The 23,302-nt window shown below is 35.9% G+C and overlaps 1 protein-coding gene across 3 annotated transcripts in view; it reads left to right on the top strand.

The window, feature by feature from the left end:
• Positions 1-23,302, top strand: part of PCCA (propionyl-CoA carboxylase subunit alpha) — a 402,470-nt gene that overhangs the window by 164,121 nt on the left and 215,047 nt on the right. For all 3 annotated transcript variants that reach the window (XM_035003107.1, XM_035003106.1, XM_035003108.1), the window contains 2 exons: positions 20,852-20,995; positions 22,358-22,432. In XM_035003107.1, coding sequence (XP_034858998.1) covers positions 20,852-20,995; positions 22,358-22,432 — 219 coding nt within the window. The remainder of the gene's footprint in view (positions 1-20,851; positions 20,996-22,357; positions 22,433-23,302) is intronic.

Below are 23,302 nucleotides of genomic sequence, written 5' to 3'. Positions count from 1 at the left end.
CTGTTCTAACCAAGGTCTCCGGAGGACTAGTGGCTTTCCTTCCTTCTTCCCCTTCTCCTTTTATTTAAGTTGTGTAAACTAAAACACACATACAGAAAAGTACATAAAACACCAATATATGGCTGAAAAAATTATTATAGCAAAAATCCATGTAAGCATCAAGTGGATCTACAAGTCCCAAAATGCCAGCCCTTCTTACCACCCACCCCCGCCGCCCCAACTTCTCCTCCTAAGTATTCCTCATCTGTCCTCCTAGAGCTGGTTACTGTTCTGACTGAATTCTAAAAGCTTGCTTGCATTTCTGTATTGTTTTCCTTTTAATTATGCACACCTAAGCAATATATAATTAATTGTACCTGTTTTTTAACTTTAATCAGTGGGATCATGTAATATGCAATTTTCTATACGTTGCTTCTTTTTTCAACATTATGCTTATAAGATCACACTATGGGGCTGGTTTTCATTTATTACGGCAGAATTTATGGTATCTAGATGCATTTGAAACCAGTATCGTAAATACTTGTAGAGTTTGTATAAATATTAACCTTAGTTGTTGTTGCCCAAAACTTACACTTGTCTTTGAGATAACTTTTTTATCCTATAATTTATTGGTGTGAATATCTTTAGGAGTGACAGAATTTTGCCTTTTAGAGATTGATTTGATTTTGATTAAAAATATGTCTTGGGGCGCCTGGGTGGCTCAGTCGTTAAGCGTCTGCCTTCAGCTCAGGTCATGATCCCAGGGTCCTGGGATCGAGCCCCACATTGGGCTCCCTGCTCGCCCGGGAGCCTGCTTCTCCCTCTCCCACTCCCCATGCTTGTGTTCCCTCTCTGGCTATCTCTCTCTCTGTCAAATAAATAATAAAAAAATCTTTAAAAAAAAATGTCTTTATAACAAATTATATCTAATTAGATAATTAGCTAGGAGATCATGTTTTTGATTAAAATGGAAACTTTATTATGCCATGATGAGAATACTAGTTTGTAATATAATTCTGAAGGCAGTTGAAAGTGTATTTTATTCCAGACAAAAGAGCTACTAGATTCTTTAGTTAGGGTATTTATCAGAATTTACACAACTAATAACCAGTGCTGTCTTTAGGACACTTTATTACTGTGTGTGTGTGTGTGTGTGTTTTGTTTGTTTCTGGCTCATTTATCTCAACCCATAAGCTTTTCTGAGTTTGTCTCATTGCTGGTTTTGGTATAAGACCTCTGGAAGTTGATACTTACATCAAGTAATGCTATGCAGTTGGTCAAAATCATTAGGTACTGAGGTGTACATTTTATATCTTGATGACTTGTCAGCAAGGTATGTTCTATACTCTCAAAAAAAGAGTGTAAATGAATTTAAAGAAAAAATTTCATGAAGAGATTCATTTTATTATATCTGATAGTACCTACTTTTATGCTATTTAATGTCACACTTGGATTCATTTGTGTCTCCCATTTAATGTTGTAATATTTCTTTACTGTGCATTTACTTCCAGTGACCATAATCCTGTCAGTTACCAGATAATTAATTTTGATTTTCTAGAAGCATCTGTGTGATGGGCGGATATTTGGTGGTAGAGGCTGTGACTGAAAGGGAACATGATTAAAGAACCTTGGATTTCATTGTATTCAGAAAGCCATTCTTATATATTTCAAGGACTTCTTTCTGATTTAAACAATTCAAATGTTCTTTTAATAGTAGAGTTTCTTTTTCAAATTTCTTTACTAACCTTAAATTATCATACTTAAGGCACATTTGCCAAATTCTTCATCTTCTAAGATATATGTTATCTCTAATTAGTGTTTCATTTTGAGCCTGGAGAGCTTTAATTGTCTGTGTTCTTTTTTTGTTTTTTCCTTTCTTGAGATATCTTGATTGAACTGTCACTTTTTCCAGCTTCAGAAGTTATACACTTTTTTCTGGTAACAGAAATGTGGATAGATAGCATCTTTACTTTGCTTGATTTTTTTTTTTTTTTTTAAGAGTGAAATTTGAAATAAATACAGTTTCTTCTTAAAGAGATGTAACACTGAGAAAGTGTTTGGTGCATAGATTCAATTGACTGGTTTTGGTCTCAGTCTGGTTAAAATTTATTTATCAGAATTATCTATGCTGTCCTTGTATATGTTTGTGTTCACAGTTGTTTTCTGTTTCTTAATGATAGTGCTTCTTCCTTAAAGGTTCCTTTTCACTGTGTCCTTCATCTTGCCTCAGAGTCCTCTTTCCTGCCAGTGCCATTCTTGATGTACTAGTTAGGAGAGACTTCTTTCTTTCTTGAGTATGCCATTCAGTTTGACCTCTATGTGCTTTTTATATGTTACTCCTTTTGCTTGAAATGGTCTCTTCATTTTCTGTAGTAGAAGCTCCCATACGTATCCACCCACACATATGTATCTGTAGATATATCACCTGTTTCCTTCTTTCTGTTTATGAAAGTTGGGTAGGGAGCTGGAGAAATACTCTACCAAAAACCATAATTTTGTTAAAATGCTATTTTAATTAACTAAATTATATGTGATTTTGCTTGAATAATGTTAGTTTCGTATTGAATGGTAAAACTAAGAATTGGCAATATTTTGTTAAAAAAAAAAAAAGAAAGAAAGAAAAGAAAAAATCCAAATGGTTCAGAAGAGTATATAACAGAAAAGTCACTCTCCATACCACGTTTTTATCACAACCATTTGATTTTCCTCTGGAGGCAACCTTTGTTTTACTTAACAATGTATCTTTGGTAATGTTCCATACCTAACTTAAAGCGTTATCTTCATTTTTATGATTTTTTAATACCCAGTTGTAGATGTAATCCTGTAATTTCACCAGTTTCCTATTGGTAGTTTCCCCAGTATTTTGCTATCGCAAATATTGACAATTATGAATGGTCCTTTATAGCATCACTTTGTATGTGTGGAAGTAGAATTTCTGGGGAAATATGAATTTTAGTAATCTAGTTAAGTATTATCAGTGTCTTTTACTCCTTAGTCCAAAGGATCTTTGACTTTTGGTCTTTTTCTGTTAGTGAAAAATAGTATATCATTTTCATTTTCCTTATTATGAGTGAGGTTGAATTTTTCTTCATAGGTTGATTAACATTTCATTTTCTTTGAATTGACCATTAGCCCCTTTGCCCTCTGGGTTTTCTTATTAAAGGTGTCCTTTATTTTTAAGCAATAAGCCATTTGTGATATCATGAAGAAGCAATGCTCCATGAATATTTTTCACATTGCTACAGAGTGAGGGCTTTCTAACCAAAGACTTTTGGCACAGAGATTGAAGGATAGCAACTTTAAGATAGAGAGTGCTGGAAAGTCTTATTTTTTTCCCTCAGAGCCATTTGTTGACATTCCCTTTCTCTCCTCAGAAAGATAGGTATATATTCCAGAGCCAAGTTTGTATGTGCTCGTCCCTCCCCCCCGCGGTAGAGGAAGGGCAGATAAGGCAGCAACTCTTACATAAGTTCTAAGTGTAATAGTTTTGGGCTTCCTTTCCTGTGCTGCTTACCCCTCTGCATGCACAGGGAAATCAGACCTTGATCACATTGCCCCATATGGAAATAAGGTGTGGGGAATAATGCTAAGATGTTCTGTAAGTAATTGGTTTCTTCTCCCATCCACAAACCATTTCCTGGTAAGATTATCAAATGTAGGTTAAAAAAAAAAAACAAACAAACCCAGATGTGATTTATTTTTCCTTCACATGTTGCCTTTTTGACATTGTATATTGTTCTTTCTTTCTATTTAGAAATTTTTTGTTTTTAAATCTTACAGTTGAATTTTAAATCTCTTATCATTCCTGGTGTTAGAACATACTTAGGCTTTTCTTTCCTTTTTTTTTTTTTAAAGATTTTATTTATTTGACAGAGACACAGCGTGAGAGGGAACACAAGCAGGGGGAGTGGGAGAGGGAGAAGCAGGCTTCCCGCTGAGCAGAGAGCCCGATGCGGGGCTCGATCTCAGGACCCTGGGACCATGACCTGAGCCGAAAGCAGACGCTTAACGACTGAGCCACCCAGGCGCCCCTACTTAGGTTTTTACTACTAAAAAATTAAACATTTTTATTTCATGTTTTCTTTTAGTACTTATTTCATCATTCCTGGTGAAATTTCCATTCCATCTGGGATTTGATTTGATTTTTTTAATTTAAAAAATGGCTACCTGTCACAAACATTTTTGAATAATCATTCTTTTTTGTAGTAGTTAGAAGTCACCTTAATTATATCCTGAATTCTCATACGTATGCAGATGTTTATTTGACTGTTTTCTTTTTTTAACCTGTTTAATCATGTGCTAGTACCACACTATTTCAGATGTTATATCTCTGTATTATAACACAGTATCCAGCAGGACTATTCCTTTCTCATTACTCTTATTTTTCCATATGATGTTTTAGAATAAGCTTATTTCATTTATATTTAACCAAAGAAAAAGATATTAAAATGATGAAATTGCTGAAGTATTAGATAAATGTTTCTAATTTTCCAGAGATATTAATTCCTTAAAAGATGTTCTGAATAAGAAAAATGGTTATTGAAACCATTTATATTTTTATCATCCTATTTCTTCATACTCCAATTTGAGAGAATGTATTGTTTCCCTTTTACCAAAATGAATGGAAATTGGCATATTTATATTTAATCCTGCTGTCTTTTCCCCTAACTCTTCATTTTTACTATTTTTATTATTAATTTTGTATTATTGTAACATGACTTTTTTAAGGCACGGCTCTTCTAGTTCTTCCCATTTTGTATTTTAAATTGTTTTCATGGTCACCATCTGCAGCTTACCATAGCTTTGTGATTAATCAGTTCTTCATTTTGATTCATCTTATGGTTAGGTGGTTGTTCTGTTTCTTTTTAAAATCAAGAATTTATTTTTGAGAGGTATCCATGGATACTGTATCTTCTGAGTTCTTAGGTGGGTGATAAGTTTACCTTTATAATTGATAAATTTTCACCTGGATATAAAGTCATGGGGTTTAAAACAGCTGAATTAGCATGTTCCTGGCTTTTTGATCCAATAGCAACCCTTGAGTAACTACCAAAACCCACCAAAAAAGGAAAAAAACAAAACAAAACAGAAAAAGGAGAAATGAGAAATCACTTGGAAGAGGGAAGGCTCTTTAAACTGATATGTGTGGGGAACTCTAGCTTTGGGCAGGGAACAGCCAGGGCTGCTAGGGAGGGAAAGGGAGGAGGAAAGGTCTTGCTTGTCCTCTGCCTTTGTTTAGGGACAATTATTGCCTGCCTCTCACAGGGGAGCCTAGTATTGATGGCTCTGACCAATTTTAATTAATTTAGTTGATTCTTTTAATATTTTTTCTGTCTTTTTAATCAATATATGTATATAGGTCTTTCTCAGTCTTCCATTTTCTTCTATCAGCTTCCCACCTTGCCACACCCACTGCACAAATGCACACTTCCCATCTTCCTACTGCCACTCTGTCATGATTTGGGTTAGCTCAGTATTTGGGATTTTATTATGATCACAGTGTGAACGCTATTCACAGCAGTCCTGTTGTCACCTAAGATTACTTTCACTTTCCTGCACCATTTTTTCTCTCCCACTAAAAATTATCTTTGCTTAGTTTTCAGTGTGCCTGTCACTGATTTATCCACAAACTTGTCCCATGTTTGAATATATTCAGGCACATTGAGTTTTCTGTCAATTTCGTCCTTTTGTAGAAATATTTGGTTTCTTTTAATCTTCTGTAGTCTATATTGGTTGCCGTCTCCATTGTATTTTGGCTTTTTAGCTGAGATTTCCCTGCTTTGTCCTGAAGATTCTTTATGCTTCTCTTTTTTGGATCTTTTTTCTCCTAGATTTTTGTCATAAACCATTTTGTGGTTTATTCCCTTTTTTTCCTGGAATATGTCTTTAAGTAACTTCTTGAGAACAAGTGCCCAGGATCTACATTATATGAGAATTTACATGAGTGCAGATGACTCTGTATTAACTTATTGGGGGAAAAAAAACCAATAGTTTTTCTCGTGGTATAATTTGCAGATTGCAACATTCATCCATTTTATTTATTTATCTGTCTCTCTATTTACTTAGCTAGCTTTGGTTGAATCTTTTTTCTTTTCTTTTTTTAAAAGATTTATTAGAGAGCGAGAACGTGTGAGCAGGAGGAGGGGCAGATGGAGAGGGGGACAGAGAATCTCAAGCAGAGAATCTCCCTGCTGAGCACAGAGCCTGACTTGGAGGGGGGAGGAGGACTTGATCCCAGGACCTTGAGATCATGACCTGAGCTGAAACCAGGAGTCAGACGCTCAACCAACTGAGTCACCCAGGCGCCACATTCATCCATTTTAAGTATACAAATGCAATAGACTGGATGTTTGTATCCCTCCCAAACTCATATGTTAAAACATAACTTCCAAGGTATTTGGAGGTGGGGCTTTGGGGAGGTGATTAGATTATGAGGATGGATCCCTCACGAGTGGAATTTGTGACCTCATAAAAGATAGCCCAGAGAGAAACCTTACCCCTTCTGTTATGTGATTAGTGAGTGAGAAGACTGCCATCTATGAAGTAAAAGTGACTCCCACAAGACATTGAATTGGCTGGCACCTTGATCTTGGACTTCCCAGCCTGAGTACTGCAAGAAATAAATTTCTGTTTGTATGAGCCACCCATTCCATGTTATTCTGTTCCAGCAGCCCAGATGGAAGAAGACAATAAGTCAGTGAATTTTAGTAAATACAAAGTTGTGCTACTCCAGCAGAATCGCACAATAGAACATTTGCATCACCCCATGAAGATACTGTGCACATTAATAGTCCTTCCCTTTTTTACATCTCCACTCCCAGGCAACTGTTAATTTACTTTCTGTTTTGATAGTTTTTACATTGGCCTTTTCTGGACATTCTGTATGTATGAAATCAAACAGTATGTAGTCGTTCGTGTCTGACTTCTTAGCATAATGTTTTTGAGGTTTATTTATGCCGTAATGTGTTTCAGTAGTCCGTTCTTTTTTATTGCTGAATAGAATTGCATTGTGTGGATATCATATATCTTATCTGCTTACAAGTTGGTGAATATCTGAATTGTTGCCACTTTTTGACTGTTAGGAATAATGCTGCTGTGAAGATTTACATATAAGTCTTTGGACAAATTGTTTCATTTCTCTTGGATAGATACTTAGAGTGGAATTGTTGGTTGTGTGGTAAATTGTGAAACTGTCAAACTGTTTTCCCAATTGGTGTATCATTTTATGTTTCCATGAGTAATGTGTGAGAGTTCCAGTTTCTCCACATTTCTATATCCTCCTGAACGGGTCTTTTTTATTGCCTTTTAATGGTAGCCATTCTAGTGTATACGAAGTGCTATCTCATTATGGTTTTAATTTGCATTTCCCTAATGCTTAGTGGTATCAGATCTCTCTTCATGTGCTTGTTAGTCAATCATGTATTTCCTTTGGTTGCAGTGTCTAATCCCATCCTTTACCTAATTTTGAATTGGTTTATCTTCTTCTTATTGAGCTTTAAGAATTCTTTATACATTCTTGATACAGATACATGATTTGTAGATATTTTCTCCCAACCTGTGGCTTGTCTGTTTTCTTAATGGTGTCCTTTGAAACACAAAAGTTTTTAATGATAAAGCCCAATTTACCGTTTTTTTGTTTTTTGTTTTTTTTTTTCCATTTATGGATTGTGCTTTTGGTGTCATACCTAAGAGATCTTTGTCTAACCTAAGGTCACAAAGACTTTCTCCTAAATTTTCTTCTAAAGTTTTGAGTTATAGAATTCTGGATTGGAAATAACTTTCCATTAGCATTTTGAAGACCTTTTCTCTCCTGCATTTTACTAGTTTTGACTTTTGATATTGAGATGTATTCTGATTCTTGAGCATTTGTTTAAAGTTTTTTTTTCCCCCCATCTAGAAATTTGTAAGATCTTATCTTTGTCTCTAGTTGTAGCCAAAACTGCTAGTGGTCTACCAATTACTAATAAGGAAAACAGCTTTAACTTTTAGTTTATTAACATTATAGCCTCTTTTGATACTTTTGCTTTACATTCCTGGAATAAATTTTAATTAGACATTGGGGCGCCTGGGTAGCTCAGTCGTTAAGCGTCTGCCTTCGGCTCGGGTCATGATCCCAGGGTCCTGGGATCGAGCTCCGCATCGGGCTCCCTGCTCAGCGGGAGGCCTGCTTCTCCCTCTCCCACTCCCCCTGCTTGTGTTCCCTCTCTTGCTGTGTCTCTCTCTGTCAAATAAATAAATACAATCTTTAAAAAAATTTTTTAATTAGACATAATGATTTTCCTTTTGTTACTTTACTGGATTTGTGTGCTAATATAATTTCCAATTTTTACTTTTTAACAATCTTTTTTTTTTTTTTAAAGATTTTGTTTATTTATTTATTTTGAGAGAGAGAATGAGAGACAGAGAGCATGAGAGGGAGGAGGATCAGAGGGAGAAGCAGACTCCCTGCCGAGCAGGGAGCCCGATGCAGGACTCGATCCCGGGACTCCAGGATCATGACCTGAGCCGAAGGCAGTCGCTTAACCAACTGAGCCACCCAGGCGCCCCAATTTTTACTTTTTTAAATACCATCTTTACCAGATTTGAGTAATAAAGTTATATGTATTTTTTGAAACTGTGGGAATATTATATAGGTGATAATAGGCATTATTCCTTAAATATTAAAACTCAGATGTGAATCAATTTGTACTGGTATCTTTCTCAGTTGTAGGTCTTTAAGCATTGTTCTAATCACTTCTGTGATAGACTTTCAGTATTTTTTGAGGTAATACAAATCAAGGTTTTTGAAGGTTATTGATTGTTTTATTCATATTCCTCTAGATTTCTTTCTTTTTTAACTGGATCTATTTGATTTAGAGATACCTTAAGTTTTTAATCATAATTTAAAAAATAGATTTTATTTTTCAGAACAATTTTAGGTTTATAGAAAAATGAGCAGTAAGTCAAAGTGTTTCCATATACCCCTTTACCCATCCACTCTCAATTCCCCCTATTAGTAAGGTGTTGTCTTAGTATGGTACATTCGTTACAATTGATGAAATTGTAAATTGTAAATGTTGATATAATTGTCAATACATTGTTACAGATGTTGATACAAATGTTGATACATTGTTACTAGCTAAAGTCCGTATTTACATTAGGGTTCGCTCTTGGTGTTGTGCATCCTGAGGGTTTTGACAAATGTATAAGTGACCTATATCCACCATTAGGTATCATGCAGAATATTTTCACTGCCCTAAATATTCTTGCATTCAAGACCTCTTTGCATTTCTTTCTTTGGCTCTTCCTCTTTCTTATTTCTTTCCTTTTTTCCCCTCTTTCCTTTCTTCCTTCTTTTTCTTCCTCTGTGTCAGTGTTTTTTGTCTCTTTGACACGTGGCAATCTTCAAACATACAGAGGTACTAAGAGTAGCAAGAGTGGTATGGGAAAGTCCCCTGAATCTGTAACCTAGCTTCATGTTTATGTTGGCAGTATTGTTTTATGTATACCTTCTTTTCCGTGCTTTTGCCACTTTTAGCTGGAATTTTTTTTTTTAAGATTTTATTTATTTATTTGACAGAGAGAGACACAGCAAGAGAGGGAACACAGGCAGGGGGAGTGAGAGAGGGAGAAGCAGGCTTCCCGCGGAGCAGGGAGCCCGATGCAGGGCTCGATCCCAGGACCCTGGGACCATGACCTGAGCCGAAGGCAGACGCTTAACGACTGAGCCACCCAGGTGCCCCTAGCTGGAATATTTTAACAAAAATTTCAGACATTATGTAATTTCGTCTATTACTTCATTGTACATATACATATGTATTCATTATACAAGTTTTCCTTGAATTTTAAATGTTTACTTTGCATATTTACCTGTAAAATAATTTGATATGTATAGGTTTCTGACTATTCTACATGAGTTGTATGCCTTTTATTATTACATAGTATCTTTGTCTTTTTCAGAGGTTTTAATTTTAAATTCCACCTTGACTCCTATTATGTTGCATCACCTTCTTTTTGTTTTATTTGCCCTTTTTCTTTCAAAGCCTTCTTTATCACTTGTTTTGTGTTTTGTAAAGTTTAAATAAAAAAGCCCAATCTGATACTTTTTTAGTATGAAAATTTAGTCCTTCTAATTTTAAATACTTGATTTTATTTCATCTTTACTTGTATTTCAGTATTCCTTTTTTCTGTTTTCCCCTTTTTTATTTGTTGCTTGAATTAAATTGCTAATTATTCTTGTTGTTTCCCATTGGTAGATTGGAAATTCTCTTGTCCTTTAACATTTTATTTGTGTTCATCTTCCTGTTTAGACTGGCATTTTCTCCATTTATAGTTGTAAAGAGTATATAACTGATTGCCCCAACTTTGCAACACTGAAGATTCTCTGAGATTATCTCATACCTCTAGGCTGTGTTTGGTTTTCCCTTGTAGTTGATCTCTTTTGTTTCCAGACTTGCTTTTAGCTTGTGCGTGCACAGGTTTCTCCTTTCTATATGTTCTCTGTCTTTCCCTTCTTTGAGATTTCTGCCCTCGTTCATTGGTTTCATTAGAGCATTTTTTCTTGAAGTTGCCTCGGCTGGAATTTATGGAGGCTGTATGCTCAGAAATGCCACATCCTCAGATATATTTCTTTAGCCTGAAGGGGAATGGTATTTTGATTCTAGGATTCTTGGGTTTCTGTTCTTCTCTTTCAGTGGTTAATACACTCTGCTGTTTTCTGGCTTCTCGTATTAAGTCTGAGGTCATTCTGATTTGTCTTCCATTATATGTAATGTAGTGTTGCTGTCTGAAAGGTGGCCCACTTTCCTCTTGATCATTGGAACTCAGGGATTTTTTTGTTTCCACCAGGACATGCCTAGGTGTGTGTTTATGCCCATGGATTCTGCCTTTTATTCTGGGTGTTCTTTGAAGTGTACAGATTTAACTGTTTCTTCATTTCAGAGAAAGTTTTTTTCTGTTAACTGTTTCCTTTCCTTTTCTCATCTATTCATTTTCTCCTTTGGGAACTCCTTTTATTGTGGGTTAGGTGTACTGGACAAGCCCTCTGAAGCTTGTGTCCTCCCGCTCATGATTACTCTCGTTTTGTATTTGTGTTCTGTTTTTTGATATTAACTCTTTATGTTGCTCTTCCAGGCTACTAATTTGAGTTCTAATGGTGATCGTCTTCTCCTTAAAGTAATCAGCTAAACTGCATAATTGGGAAATCGTGTTATTTTATCCCAGAAAGTTTCCTTCTGTATGGGGGTATGTGCATGTATGGCTACTCTTGAAAAGTTTCTTATTGCCCTATTGCTTTTTGGATTTTTTTTCCCCCCGTTCCTCAATTGCTCTGTTTCTCTTGGGTGTCTGTAGTCATTATTCTGAATGCTTGCCCTGTCTCTGGTGGGTAAGCCACTTGCCATGGTTTTACTGTGGTTGATTTTGGGTTTGGTACTGAGTGCTGTTTGGTGTAATATTCGAAGTGGCAGCAGTCCTTTGAGTGGTTGAAGATACAACCATATCTACTCCTGAGGTCAGGAAGAGCATATATCTCTTAGCATTGTCTTGGTCTCAAGGGCAGAATCTAGCTAATATTTATTAACTACTTGGATTTCTTAGCAAAGTGACCAGGGACTCTTTTGGACCCTTTAGTGACTTTGTTTTCAGGCTGCATCGATCTCTGCAGGCCAAACTGACTCCCTGACCTCTTCTTTCACATCTTTCCCTGGAGATCTCTGAAGCTGGCCTCTGGGTTTCCCCCAGCCTATGAGAGACAAGAGCCCAGAGCCCAGTACTTGCCATTGGGTCTCACTTTCCCCCAGATGTCTCTGCAGTATCCTGTGATACTCACTGACTCTGGGGGAATAGCGACCGTGGGATTTGGAGTGGAGAGGTGGTGAATCATACTGGTTTTGCCATCTTCCCAAAGCAGAAATATTTAACCAGGGTTATCTGGATCTCATTAATGAGCTTTGGGGGAGTCTGTGGACCCTCTGAAATTGGGTACATGCTTTTCTAGAGAGAAATTTAGTGAGGTTCTAGACCCTAAGGTGGTTCAGAACAACCAGAGCTGACTAATGGGGAACTCCTTTAGTCATTGCTTTCATTAATTGCAACCATCCATTACTTTGACTTAGTGCAAGTAAATCCTAGCTCTACTCCTTCCGAGTTGTATGACTATAAGGAAGTTCCTTAATTAACTTCGCTATGCCTCACTGTCCTCATCTATAAAGTGACAGTAACTGTGGCAAGTGCATTATAGGATTGTGAGCATTAACAGAGTCATTCATGTAAAATGCTCAGGAAAGTGCCTGGTTTAGACTAAGCACTCATTCTTCTTCCTGAGTGTGAGACTGTCACCAGTAAATATTCCACATGCTATGTTTGTTAAATATTGGTTAACATGTTTACTGTTACTGTTGTCATTATTAGTAAAGCTTGCCAGTAGTCAAGTTTTTTCAGATGGCAAACTGAGCTACAAATTAATAACTTTCTTTTATTATTCTTTTGTCAGTTAACTGCAAAATTGTTATAAATGAACAAACATACTTGTAATAAACCACTTTGAAAGATATCTTTTTATCATAAGGGTGTTTGTGTAAGAGTCTAAGAGAAAAATGGAGATGGAAATCTTCTAAAAATGAAACTGATTGGTAAAAGTGTTAAATTCATAAGCTATTTCTGCTTAGGCCCTTGTGCTAAGATTAATGTTAGGACCCTGAGTATACCTTTCCAAATTCGTGTGTGTGTGTGTGTGTGTGTGTATAATTGTTTATTTCCAAATGTAAGTTATGATTAGATTTTAGTGCTTTGGAAAAACAGCCTTTATGTAATCTACAAAGATTATTAGAGTTGGAACACTCTTCAGTAGAAAGGAATAACGTCTTATGGTAGTTAGGAGCCCAGGCGTGGTCATCTGGCTATTCCATATCCTTAAGAACAGAGGGCTGAATTTCCCACTTTTGTTAGACCTTAGTCAGTTGCTTATATATGATTGCCACAATGAAGAAGGAATCTACTTTTGTGATGGGATGGAAGAAAAAGTGCAATGGAATTGTTGAAATTCTATGGAGACCAGACACCCCACCTCCCATCAGATAATCCTGCACCATGTGGGATCTTTATATTCCAGAAGGATTTTTAGAAACTCTAAATTGATTCTTACCCTTTGCTATTTCACTTATTTAAAAATTAAAAATTATTGCAACCCATATTCTGGTTTCTAAGAGTTGGCTATAACTGAACAAATATCGTGTTCTATTTTCAGAGCAGTTTTGGATTTTAAAAATATTCAGGACCATCCATACTAAACGAGTTTGGTCTTTTTGGAGTTGGAGCATTGATTGAAAGAATAATTGGTGGAATTAGGAGAAATTACAGAGAAATGGATTTGTGACTAATTTGTAAAACTGCATCAAAGGGACATTTTAGATTTGGGCTGAAGTGGACCTTTTTGATTGTTTTTTAAGTCATAGAGGCCAGGATTATCAAACTGGCCTAAGTAAGCCAGAACCAGGATGTTCTGGAATATTTGAAGTCAGTATCCTAGGAAAGTGAGAATACAAAGTGGGGTATATTATACTTTTCCTTAATACTTATTGAGTCTTATTAGAAAGTTGAGGAAGTTTTTATTACACAGATGTGAATAGGTAAACTTGTCAGATAGTTTCAGTTAGGTTTTTGTGTTAAAGCATGTTGTAAACTATTTTGGGTCTTTGAGTTCCGTACTCTCTTTTTTTTTTTTAATTTTTTTTTAATTTATTTATTCATGAAAGAGAGAGAGAGGCAGAGGCAGAGGGAGAGAAGCAGGCTCCCCGCCTAGCAGGGAGCCCGATGCGGGACTCGATCCCAGGACCCTGGGATCATGACCTGAGCCGAAGGCAGACACTTAACCATCTGAGCCACCCAGGCGCCCCGAGTTCCGTACTCTTACCTAGATTTTAATTTTTCAAATTTGTTCCTGGATTAGTTTCCTAGAGCTGCCATATCAACATACCACAGACAGGGTGGCTTAACCAACAGAAATTGTATTTTCTCACAATTCTGGAGGCTAGGAGTCTAAAATGAAGACGTTTGCAGGGTTGATTTCCTCTGGAGGCCCCTCTCTTTGGCCTGCAGCTGGCCATCATCCCCCTGTGTCTTCACATGGTCTGTCTTCTGTGTATGTGTGTATTGTCTGTGTCCTAATCTCTTCTTTTAAGGACATTAGTCATGTTGGATTAGGGCCCATCCTAATGACCTCATTTTAACTTAATTGCCTCTTTAAAGACCCTTATCTCCAAATACAGTCATATTCTGAGGTACTAGGGGTTAGGGCTTAAACATGGGAATTGGGGGCGGGGAGGGGGGACACAGTTCAGCCCATAACAGTTTCCTTATCCTTTCTTCATCTGATTATTTGTGTTGGGGTCAACAGGGAAGCTCTGTAATAGAATCTGTTCAGTTTTCGCTGCCACCCTTAAACATAGCCATTATTTTCAAGGTGAGTTTACAGGAATGGTATGTTGGGGCCCATTTCCCAATGTGCTTTTTATCTTTGAGCCCTGTGGATCAAAATCTAATAACTTTAGATCTTTATTTTGAAATCCTGTGTTCTTAGGAGGTAGAACTTCAGAATTTTAATAGATATATGTTAGATTCTGTTCTGGACAAAGCAGTACTCTGAACTGAAAGAGCAGAACCAAAAATAATGGCATAAGTTATCCTTTCAGGCTGGAATAACAACAAACTAAGTAGAGACCTGTTATGCCAAATACCATTATGAAACTCAACTTTATATAACAGGACAGTATCTTCAACAGGTGACCACACCTAAACTGCTCTGTTGAGTTGAGTCAGACAAGTTCTGCTTACCAAAGGTAGCTTTCCCAAACCAAGCCTTGTAATATTTGTCAGTTTAGACTTGATGTATTTAATAAAGATGTTACCTAAAATTATATTAATTTAACATTATTTGAATATTAGATATTCTTAATATTCACTCACCATATACCTCATGTTTGTATCTCATATGCCTTCCCTATAAAGTGACAGTGGAATGTTGAGGAACAAGTTCGTGCATTTGGAGGGATTTTGTAAATTTCAGTGCCATTTGGATGTTAGTTACAGCATGTTTGTTGGGTCTTCTAGCTTTGGGGACAGCTTCTGCTTTGACTAGGCAGTTGGGCCACCAATCACGAGCTGACAGAGCCAGATATTCCTCCATATAAGGGACTTCCAATGCTTCTCAACACTCTCCTTCTGTGTTAATGGCCGACTTTACACATACTTGTTCCATCTGACTTCTCTCCGCACTTTTTGTGACTTTTTTTTCTCTTTGGAACTTCCCTCAGTGTTTTCATTGGAAGCTAACTTAAGTGTATAATTAGAATTTGCCTGAATCTTGCTTCCCAGGAGGAAAACTTGCCTGTCACCTAGTTACCTGTTCTTAAAATCTTAGGAATTATTAGGGAAATAAACACAAAATACATATATTTTTTAAAGATTTTATTTATTTATTTGAGAGAGAGAGAATGAGAGAGAGCACATGAGAGGGGGGAGGGTCAGAGGGAGAAGCAGGCTACCTGCCGAGCAGGGAGCCCGATGCGGGACTCGATCCAGGGACTCCAGGATCCTGACCTGAGCCGAAGGCAGTCGCTTAACCAACTGAGCCACCCAGGCACCCTAAACACAAAATATTTACAAATTTAAGTCAGAGAAAAGCTATTGAACAAATTATCTGCTGTTGATTATTTTTATTTAACAGTGGATTTTGAAGAGAAAATGTTGATCAAATCAGTTATCTTTATTTTAGTAATATTTTATTATATATAAAAACAAACTCTAGTGATGTTGCTTTAATTTCTATTAACTTTTATGTGAAATTATTTCAGATGTGGAGAAAAATTGCAAAATTGTTATAAAGATGTTCTGAACACCCTTCCCTAACATTTACATTTGCTTTACCTGTTTTCTCTGTATCTATGTATCTGTGTCTGTCTTCTTTACCTGAAACATTTCAGAGTAAATTGCAGGCCTGGTGTCCCTTTACTCCTAAATATGTTTGTGGTTCCTAAAAACAAGAAAATTCTTTTACATTACCACAGTACCATTATCAAAATCAGGATATTAACATTTACTCATTACCTATCATCCAGTCTAGAGGTCATATTCAGATTTCACCAGTTGTTCCATTAAAGTCTTTTATAATAAAAGAAACACATTTTCTGGTTTGGGAGCCTATATTACATTTACTTGTCATACCTCTTTCTTTCTAGAATAGTTCCTTAGTCTTTTATGTATTTTTTTTGGGTCAACTATGGTCTTTACATCTTTTCATAAGCACCGGCCCTTTACTTTATAGAACATCTCTCATTTTGCATTTGTCTGTTTTCTCATGATTATATCGAGGCTGTGCTCATTGGCAGGTATACTACAGAGAATGTATTGTGTTTCTCTGAGCATGTTTATCCCATTACTGCTGTGGTTGGCTTGGTTAAGGTGGTGTCTCTCGCATTTCTTTACTGTCGAGTTACTACTTTTCCCTCTGTTGTCAATAAGGTATCTTATAGGGAGATACGTGGAACCTGGAAATATCTCATTATACTTTCACCCACTAGTTTTAGATACTTCCTAGTTTGCATTTAGTGAGGAGTTAGCCAAGGCTAAAGATTATGGTGGCAGTGGCAGGCACAATGCCAGAGAGATTTGTTTTTCTAAGTTCATCACTATTGAAGTTTGATACATTAAGAACTCAGAGGTGAAGGAAGCAAAACCAAATATACCTCACTGTTGCATTTGATAAGCTCAGTTATTTATTTTTGGGGGCAAATACATTTAAAGCAACAAATATATTTGAAAACAGTGGCCAAAGGTCTAAACACAAACACTGACATTAGTGACAGCTTGATGGTGATCAAGAAGACAAAACTACATTAAAATAGCAAATGGATTAATAAAAAGTTGGATGTTTGTGACCATCTGATATAGGCATATAGAACTATATATACTCCCTGTAGCATGATTGTGTGTGATTATGTTCCATAATATGACATATCATGATTGTAGTTGTTTTTACCTATTTGAACAAAACATTCATGGAAAGATAGAGGCATTGCCAGTTCAGACAGATTTATCAGCTACTAATAGACCCTGCAGAGTGCACACTGCCTTACTGATCCCAGAGATTTGTCTTTGAGAATTCAGAAATTTTGACTTGTTTTGGGTTTTTTCTTTTTCTTTCTTTTCTTTTCTTTTCTTTCTTTTTTTCCAACGTGTGATTTTTTGTGTGTGTGGCTGGGGGTGGGGGTTAGGTCTTTTGTTGACTAAATCACAAGATTTATCTGTTAGAATGTCAACATACTGATCTTCAAATGGAGAATCATACTATTTAGTGTATCCCTTATTCATATACTTCTTGGAACTAGCACCCATTTCTGTTGGGTAAAAAAATATTATGTATGAAGCCAGGTTGGCAAAAATTTGGTGAGGATAGTCACAATAAGGGAATTCGGTTTTGTATTTTGAATGTTTAAGACATTGTTTCTAAAAGTGTGTTCCATGGAATTCTCAACCCATAAGGATATCCTGTAAAAGGAGGAGGGGTGTGGGTTAAATAAGTACCGTAAGATACCCTCCTCTTGAGAATCCCAAAGCATTGTGACAGATTAATGAGTCTTAGGAGTCTTTCTTAAAAGCACATGTTTAATGTAGTTGAAGTCAATGTTTCCCAAATAGAAATGACACAGAAACCTTGTTTATTTTTTCTTCCTTCCACATAACAGCCCTCAGAATATACGTTTATTGGCATTAGACTTGTGTAGATTTTTCCTTTAGGTGGAACAAGACGAACTTGTCAGCCTACCAGCAAACTTTGACCCTCCTTTGTATTACCTTTCATTCCAGGTGGTTACCTTCACTTTCCATTGATCCTCCCTCCCTCCCTTCCTTTCTCCTTTCTTTTTTTTTTTTCCTCCTTTTAAAGATATTTTTAAAACTTCTGTTGAATTATATTTTGGCCTGGGAGCTGTTTTGTCTCTTTGTATATCTTTGTTTTCATCTCTTTTTTTTTTTTTTTTAAAGATTTTATTTATTTATTTGAGAGAGAGAGAGAATGAGAGACAGAGAGCACGAGAGGGAAGAGGGCAGAGGGGGAAGCAGACCCCCCGCTGAGCAGGGAGCCCGATGTGGGACTCGATCCCGGGACTCCAGGATCATGACCTGAGCCGAAGGCAGTCGCTTAACCAACTGAGCCACCCTGGCGCCCCTTTGTTTTCATCTCTTAAGTATTGAGTTTGACTTGCAGAGGGGACCTGTTTCCAAGTTCTCGGAAATGGGGCTATACATGGTTATTTAAACAATGTTACGCCTACAAGATTCCTGGTAATAATAATGCAGGATCTAAAGGAAATGTTTCATACCATCCAGTTGAATAACTTCAGAATTCTATTAAAATGTGTTTAGGAAGATTTCTTTAACAATATCTGAACCTAAATGGTTATATTTTTTAAATTCTGCAAGTAATCATTTTGCCTTTAGCAGCTAGTTATTATTCTAGTTATCTACTTAATTATATTATTTTGAAATGCTTGCAGCTCACTAATTTAGATTGTAAAATGTGCTGTTTCTGTTCTATAATTCTAAGTTGCAGTAAAGAGGTCCATTTTTGGATTCCATTCAATAATGAGTCTAATGTATTTTTTTCTTACACAGTTATAGAGACATCTTCTAAGGTAAAACAGAGCCTTATAAATAATTTGTATCTTTAAACTTTCATTTTTTTTAAAGATTTATTTATTTATTTATTTGAGAGAAAGAGAATGAGCGAGAGAGAGCACGAGAGGGGGGGAGGGTCAGAGGGAGAAGCAGACTCCCTGCTAGGCAGGGAGCCCAATGGTGGGGCTGGATCCCGGGACTCCAGGATCATGACCTGGGCTGAAGGCAGTCGCTCAACCAACTGAGCCACCCAAGTGCCGCCCCTGTCTTTAAACTTACATAATACTGTGGTTTATAGAAGACAGCAGCTCATAATTATGTAGCAGCTTATGTTTACTACATTTTTTAAAAAGTTGTTTATTATTATTATTATTATTTAGTAATGTCTCCACCCAATGTGGGGCTTGAACTCATGACCCCAAGATCAAAGATTGCATGCTTCACTGACTGAGCCAGCCAGGCACCCCAATTTACTACATGTTTTTATATACATTTTTCCACGAAGAAAATAGGAATGTCGTACCATCTTTGGAGTGACCTGAATTCCAACCCTGCTTCTACCATTTACTCTAGATGTGGCTCTGTGCTGCTTGTTTATTCATTCAATATTTATTTATTTGCCTAGTATATAGTGCGTACTTTTCTGGGCACTAGACATAGAAGGAGTTAATCATAGAATAGAGTTAAATCATTCACTTAACTTTTAAAATTATTTTTTCACCTAACGAGGTGTGTGAATAATATTGATTTAAAGCCCTTGGCACACAGTAGGCTCACTTTGAATAGAGTGGTAAGATGGTTTCTCACATAAAATTTGTTTCTAGCAATAAGAGATGGGCATTACACTTGTTCCTTTCTTGTTATATTTGTCATATAGAATCTTGTTTCTCAAAAAACCATATCTTGCTTTCAAAAATTTATTTTTTGAACTACCTATTAAGATCTTTATTTAGTGTCACATTTATTTTACAAAGGGTAGATGCTTATTTTAGTGATGATTTGTCATTAAAATTATGTCAAAATGTCTTAAAATGTTGTTGAAACTGTAAACAAACTCATAACACACACAGAGCTAATTATGGATGCCATCTGTTTATTTTTACAAAGCTTTTTTTTTTTTTAAGACCATGGCATTGTCTGCTTCTGATAAGCTTCAAGATTATTATAATGACTAAGTCCTGTCCTTCAATTAGTGTAGTTGAAGATGGGAAGACAATTCTTTTGTTCATTGACCTTTTCCCGTGTCAGAGCGTATGAAATTAGACATGTCATGATAAAGAAACTATTATGAAGTGCATTTAGAACATGCTTAATTTTTATGAGAAAAGAAATTGGTATTAAAACAGCAGATGTGGCCAAACTTTTATTTAAATTTCTAAAACTTATTCAGGGATTTCGGTGACAGACAGATCATCTGCTCTTTATCAGTGCTGTAAGTGGCTTTATTTTCACTTTATAAGTTTAGGAACTTGTAAGCAGTCAAACAAATTCATAATGATGTGTATCCCTGTTAGTATCTCTCTCTGTCAGTGCATGTTTTTGTACATGTGTATCCCATGTGTGAGTATGGAAGGCCAGGGATCCCCATGACAGCATCATCCAAAGTAGTTATCAGCAATTTGCTGAGAAAGCAGAGTGATTTCACTGGCTCAGTTTTGCTATTGTGCATGCTAAGCACTCCCCGTGTAAGTCTGAAGGGAAAACAACCTGCAGGATCCATCTGCTCCTTTCTGCTACACTGCATTGATGTAAGAGTACGCTAATCTGGTTGCTTGTCAGGACAGGTTAGTGAAAGCATGAGACTGGGTGAGACTACGCTAGCCTAGTGCTTTGGAAAATCATAAGCTGCCTCTGTGGATGCCATGCTAAGTGTAGCAGAATAGGTTGATTATCAGCCATATGGAGGATTGCAGCTAAATATTTAACTTTCAGATAGGAAGTAGTTTCAAAATTGAAAGTGTTAAACATTGCCAGATGACATCTAATTAAAAATGGAAACAAGTAATACAGATAGTTTACAAATACCTTTTAGGTATTTTTTTTTTTAAATCATGCCTTGTATGAGATTGTGTTTAATTTTATTCTCTTAGTTTTTTTAAAGTGATTGAATGTTAAATATAATTAACCTCATTTTACCCAGAAGTTATTGAACTTGTTCTTGCTTATTTCTGTTTATTTACCTTTTCCCACACCTATTGATGGGCTCATATTGGCCTTGCAGGTTGAGCATCCCGTCACAGAATGCATTACCGGCCTGGATCTAGTCCAAGAAATGATCCGTGTTGCCAAGGGTTACCCTCTTAGGCACAGACAAGCTGATATTCCCATCAACGGCTGGGCAGTTGAATGTCGGGTTTATGCTGAGGTAAAATGAATGATGTTGAGAGGAAGGATGACGGTTGTGTCCCAGAGTTATGGGACCAGGTAGAGATAAAGAGAAGGTAAAGTTAGGGTTTCATAACTGGTGTCGAATATGTGCTTATGTAATACAGAATCCAACTGGAACAAAGGGTAGACAGTTTTGACATAATTCAAAATAGTTTTAAAAGATTGAGTTTAATTAAGTTCTATGTATTTTTTCTGGATGGGAAAAATAGCTACCAGTCAGTTTAAGGGGCAACAAAGCATTCGTTAAATATTCTTGCTTTTGTTAAATATTCAGTATGCTTGAACGGACCATGGCTTTTGTTTTGTTTGCTTGTTTTCAAATCACATTTGAAGTAAACAGAAGCAATTATTTCTGTGTTTTTGTTTGTTTTTTAGAGCCCACCCTGGGTACACATGAGTTGTTGATTCAATATTTATTTAAATTTTTTGCAAGTTTATTTTCTAATAATTTTATCCCTTATGCTTACATTGAAAGTAGCAGTTAAAATTTAAATTGCAAAGCTTTCATTCATAATTTTAATTATGGATTTTACTGCTAAACGGTCAGTCCAATACTTTTATACTATTTTATAACTGTATTAATTAGATAATAAAGCAGTCAGTATCTGAAAATGCTTTTTTCAAATGATTAAAATAATTCAAGGAAACATTTATACTATGTTTTACTTTTAGAATTCAAAGTTTATCAAAACAAAAAGTAAATTAATAGTATCTGTGTCTAAGAATACTGGAAGTTGTTTTGAAATGTTTTTTAAGGATCTTGAGAAGAATATACTTGGCCTGGTTATTCTTGCTTTTATCATATTTTAAGTGGTATTGTTAGGACACTGAACTTATTTAATATTTATTCTGATGATCTAAGATATTTACAAATGGAGCACATATCTAATAGCACATGCAAAGTTTCTTTCAGGTCTTTATTTGAAGAACTAAAATTCTCCAATTTTACCATATGTGAACTGTATTGAGAGTAAGAAAAACATCTTTAGCATACTACAGTTGTTGTTCTGCACTTGAGGATGTTTTGATGTATCGCCTAGGTTATTTTATTTTTGCCCAAAGCATTCTAAGAAGATTTATAAAATGTTGGAATTTTACCAATTTCAATAAAGTATGACTAAGGTCAGGCTAAATTCTGCTTACAGTTCTGTTTGATTTTTAAATACTTGTCTAAGTAGTCTAGAGTGAGTATAAGACTATAATATTCTGAAATCTGTGATTTGGTAAATACTGTATATTGAAAATAGATCTATAAATGCTTCTTCATTGTATAAATATTTAACCTTACTTTGCTGATTTATATTTCAAAGACTGTGCTTCCTTTCCTTTGAACTTTCAGGACCCCTACAAGTCTTTTGGTTTACCGTCCATTGGGAGATTGTCTCAGTACCAAGAACCAATACATCTACCTGGTGTAAGTCATTAAGCTGTAATACCAAGTGAGGGGTTAAAATCTTGATTTATGTCATACTTTTATGTTAAAGCATGTCAACACTAAAGGGTGTAAATTGAAGGACAAGTGAAATTCCTGGGGAATGGCAGTTTTTTGTTGTTTTTAAAAATATATTTTGTACTTTGTGATACATAAGAAAGTCAGAATTCATTTCACAGGGGAAGTCCAGAGACATCTGACTTGTAAATAAATGATAGTTTACAATGTTCCCAATTCTTTTGAAAATTGTACTGAGAAAGATCAGAGAATCCTAAGAATGGGAAATGACTTTCCTGTATTACACTTTAATCTTTTCACTAAATCTAACCCAGATTCCCTGTATAGTCAGATGTCAAAAATTCAAGCACAAAATCAGCCCCTTAATGGAAGCGGATTAAGTAAAACAAAGTATGCCTCATTCTATTAAGTGTCACGGACTTTAAGAAGTACGTATTTCTACCAGTTAAGGAAAAGTGATCACTGTCCACTTAATTCCTAATTCTTCTATATTTAATAGCTGTTCTTTAAATAGTTTTTGCTGCATAAAAAGAACAAGGACATACCCTTTTTCTTAATCAAGGTAATAAGTGCATATATATGTGACATTATGTTAACTAGTGGATGACAAGGCTGTACCATCTGTGAATATGATTATTCAGTTTGATTACTGGCATGAAGATGGTGAAAGATTACAGGAAGGATTCTAAATTCGAAGATGTTATTGGATATGTGATTTATTTCACTTTTTAAATTGTTTTTGCCCATATGCGTTCTGAAGAGACTTGACCCTTTCTAGGCTGGGAGACTCCATGCTGTGTTCAAAGCCTGAAGGCAGAAAAAAAAATTGTAAAG

The sequence above is a fragment of the Mirounga leonina genome, unplaced genomic scaffold (assembly GCF_011800145.1).
Source record: "Mirounga leonina isolate KUSES-001 unplaced genomic scaffold, KU_Mleo_1.0 Mir_127, whole genome shotgun sequence".
In the NCBI taxonomy this organism is placed as follows: Eukaryota; Metazoa; Chordata; class Mammalia; order Carnivora; family Phocidae; genus Mirounga; species Mirounga leonina.
Note: the sequence above shows the minus strand (reverse complement) of the source record. Positions and strands in the feature narration are given on the sequence as shown.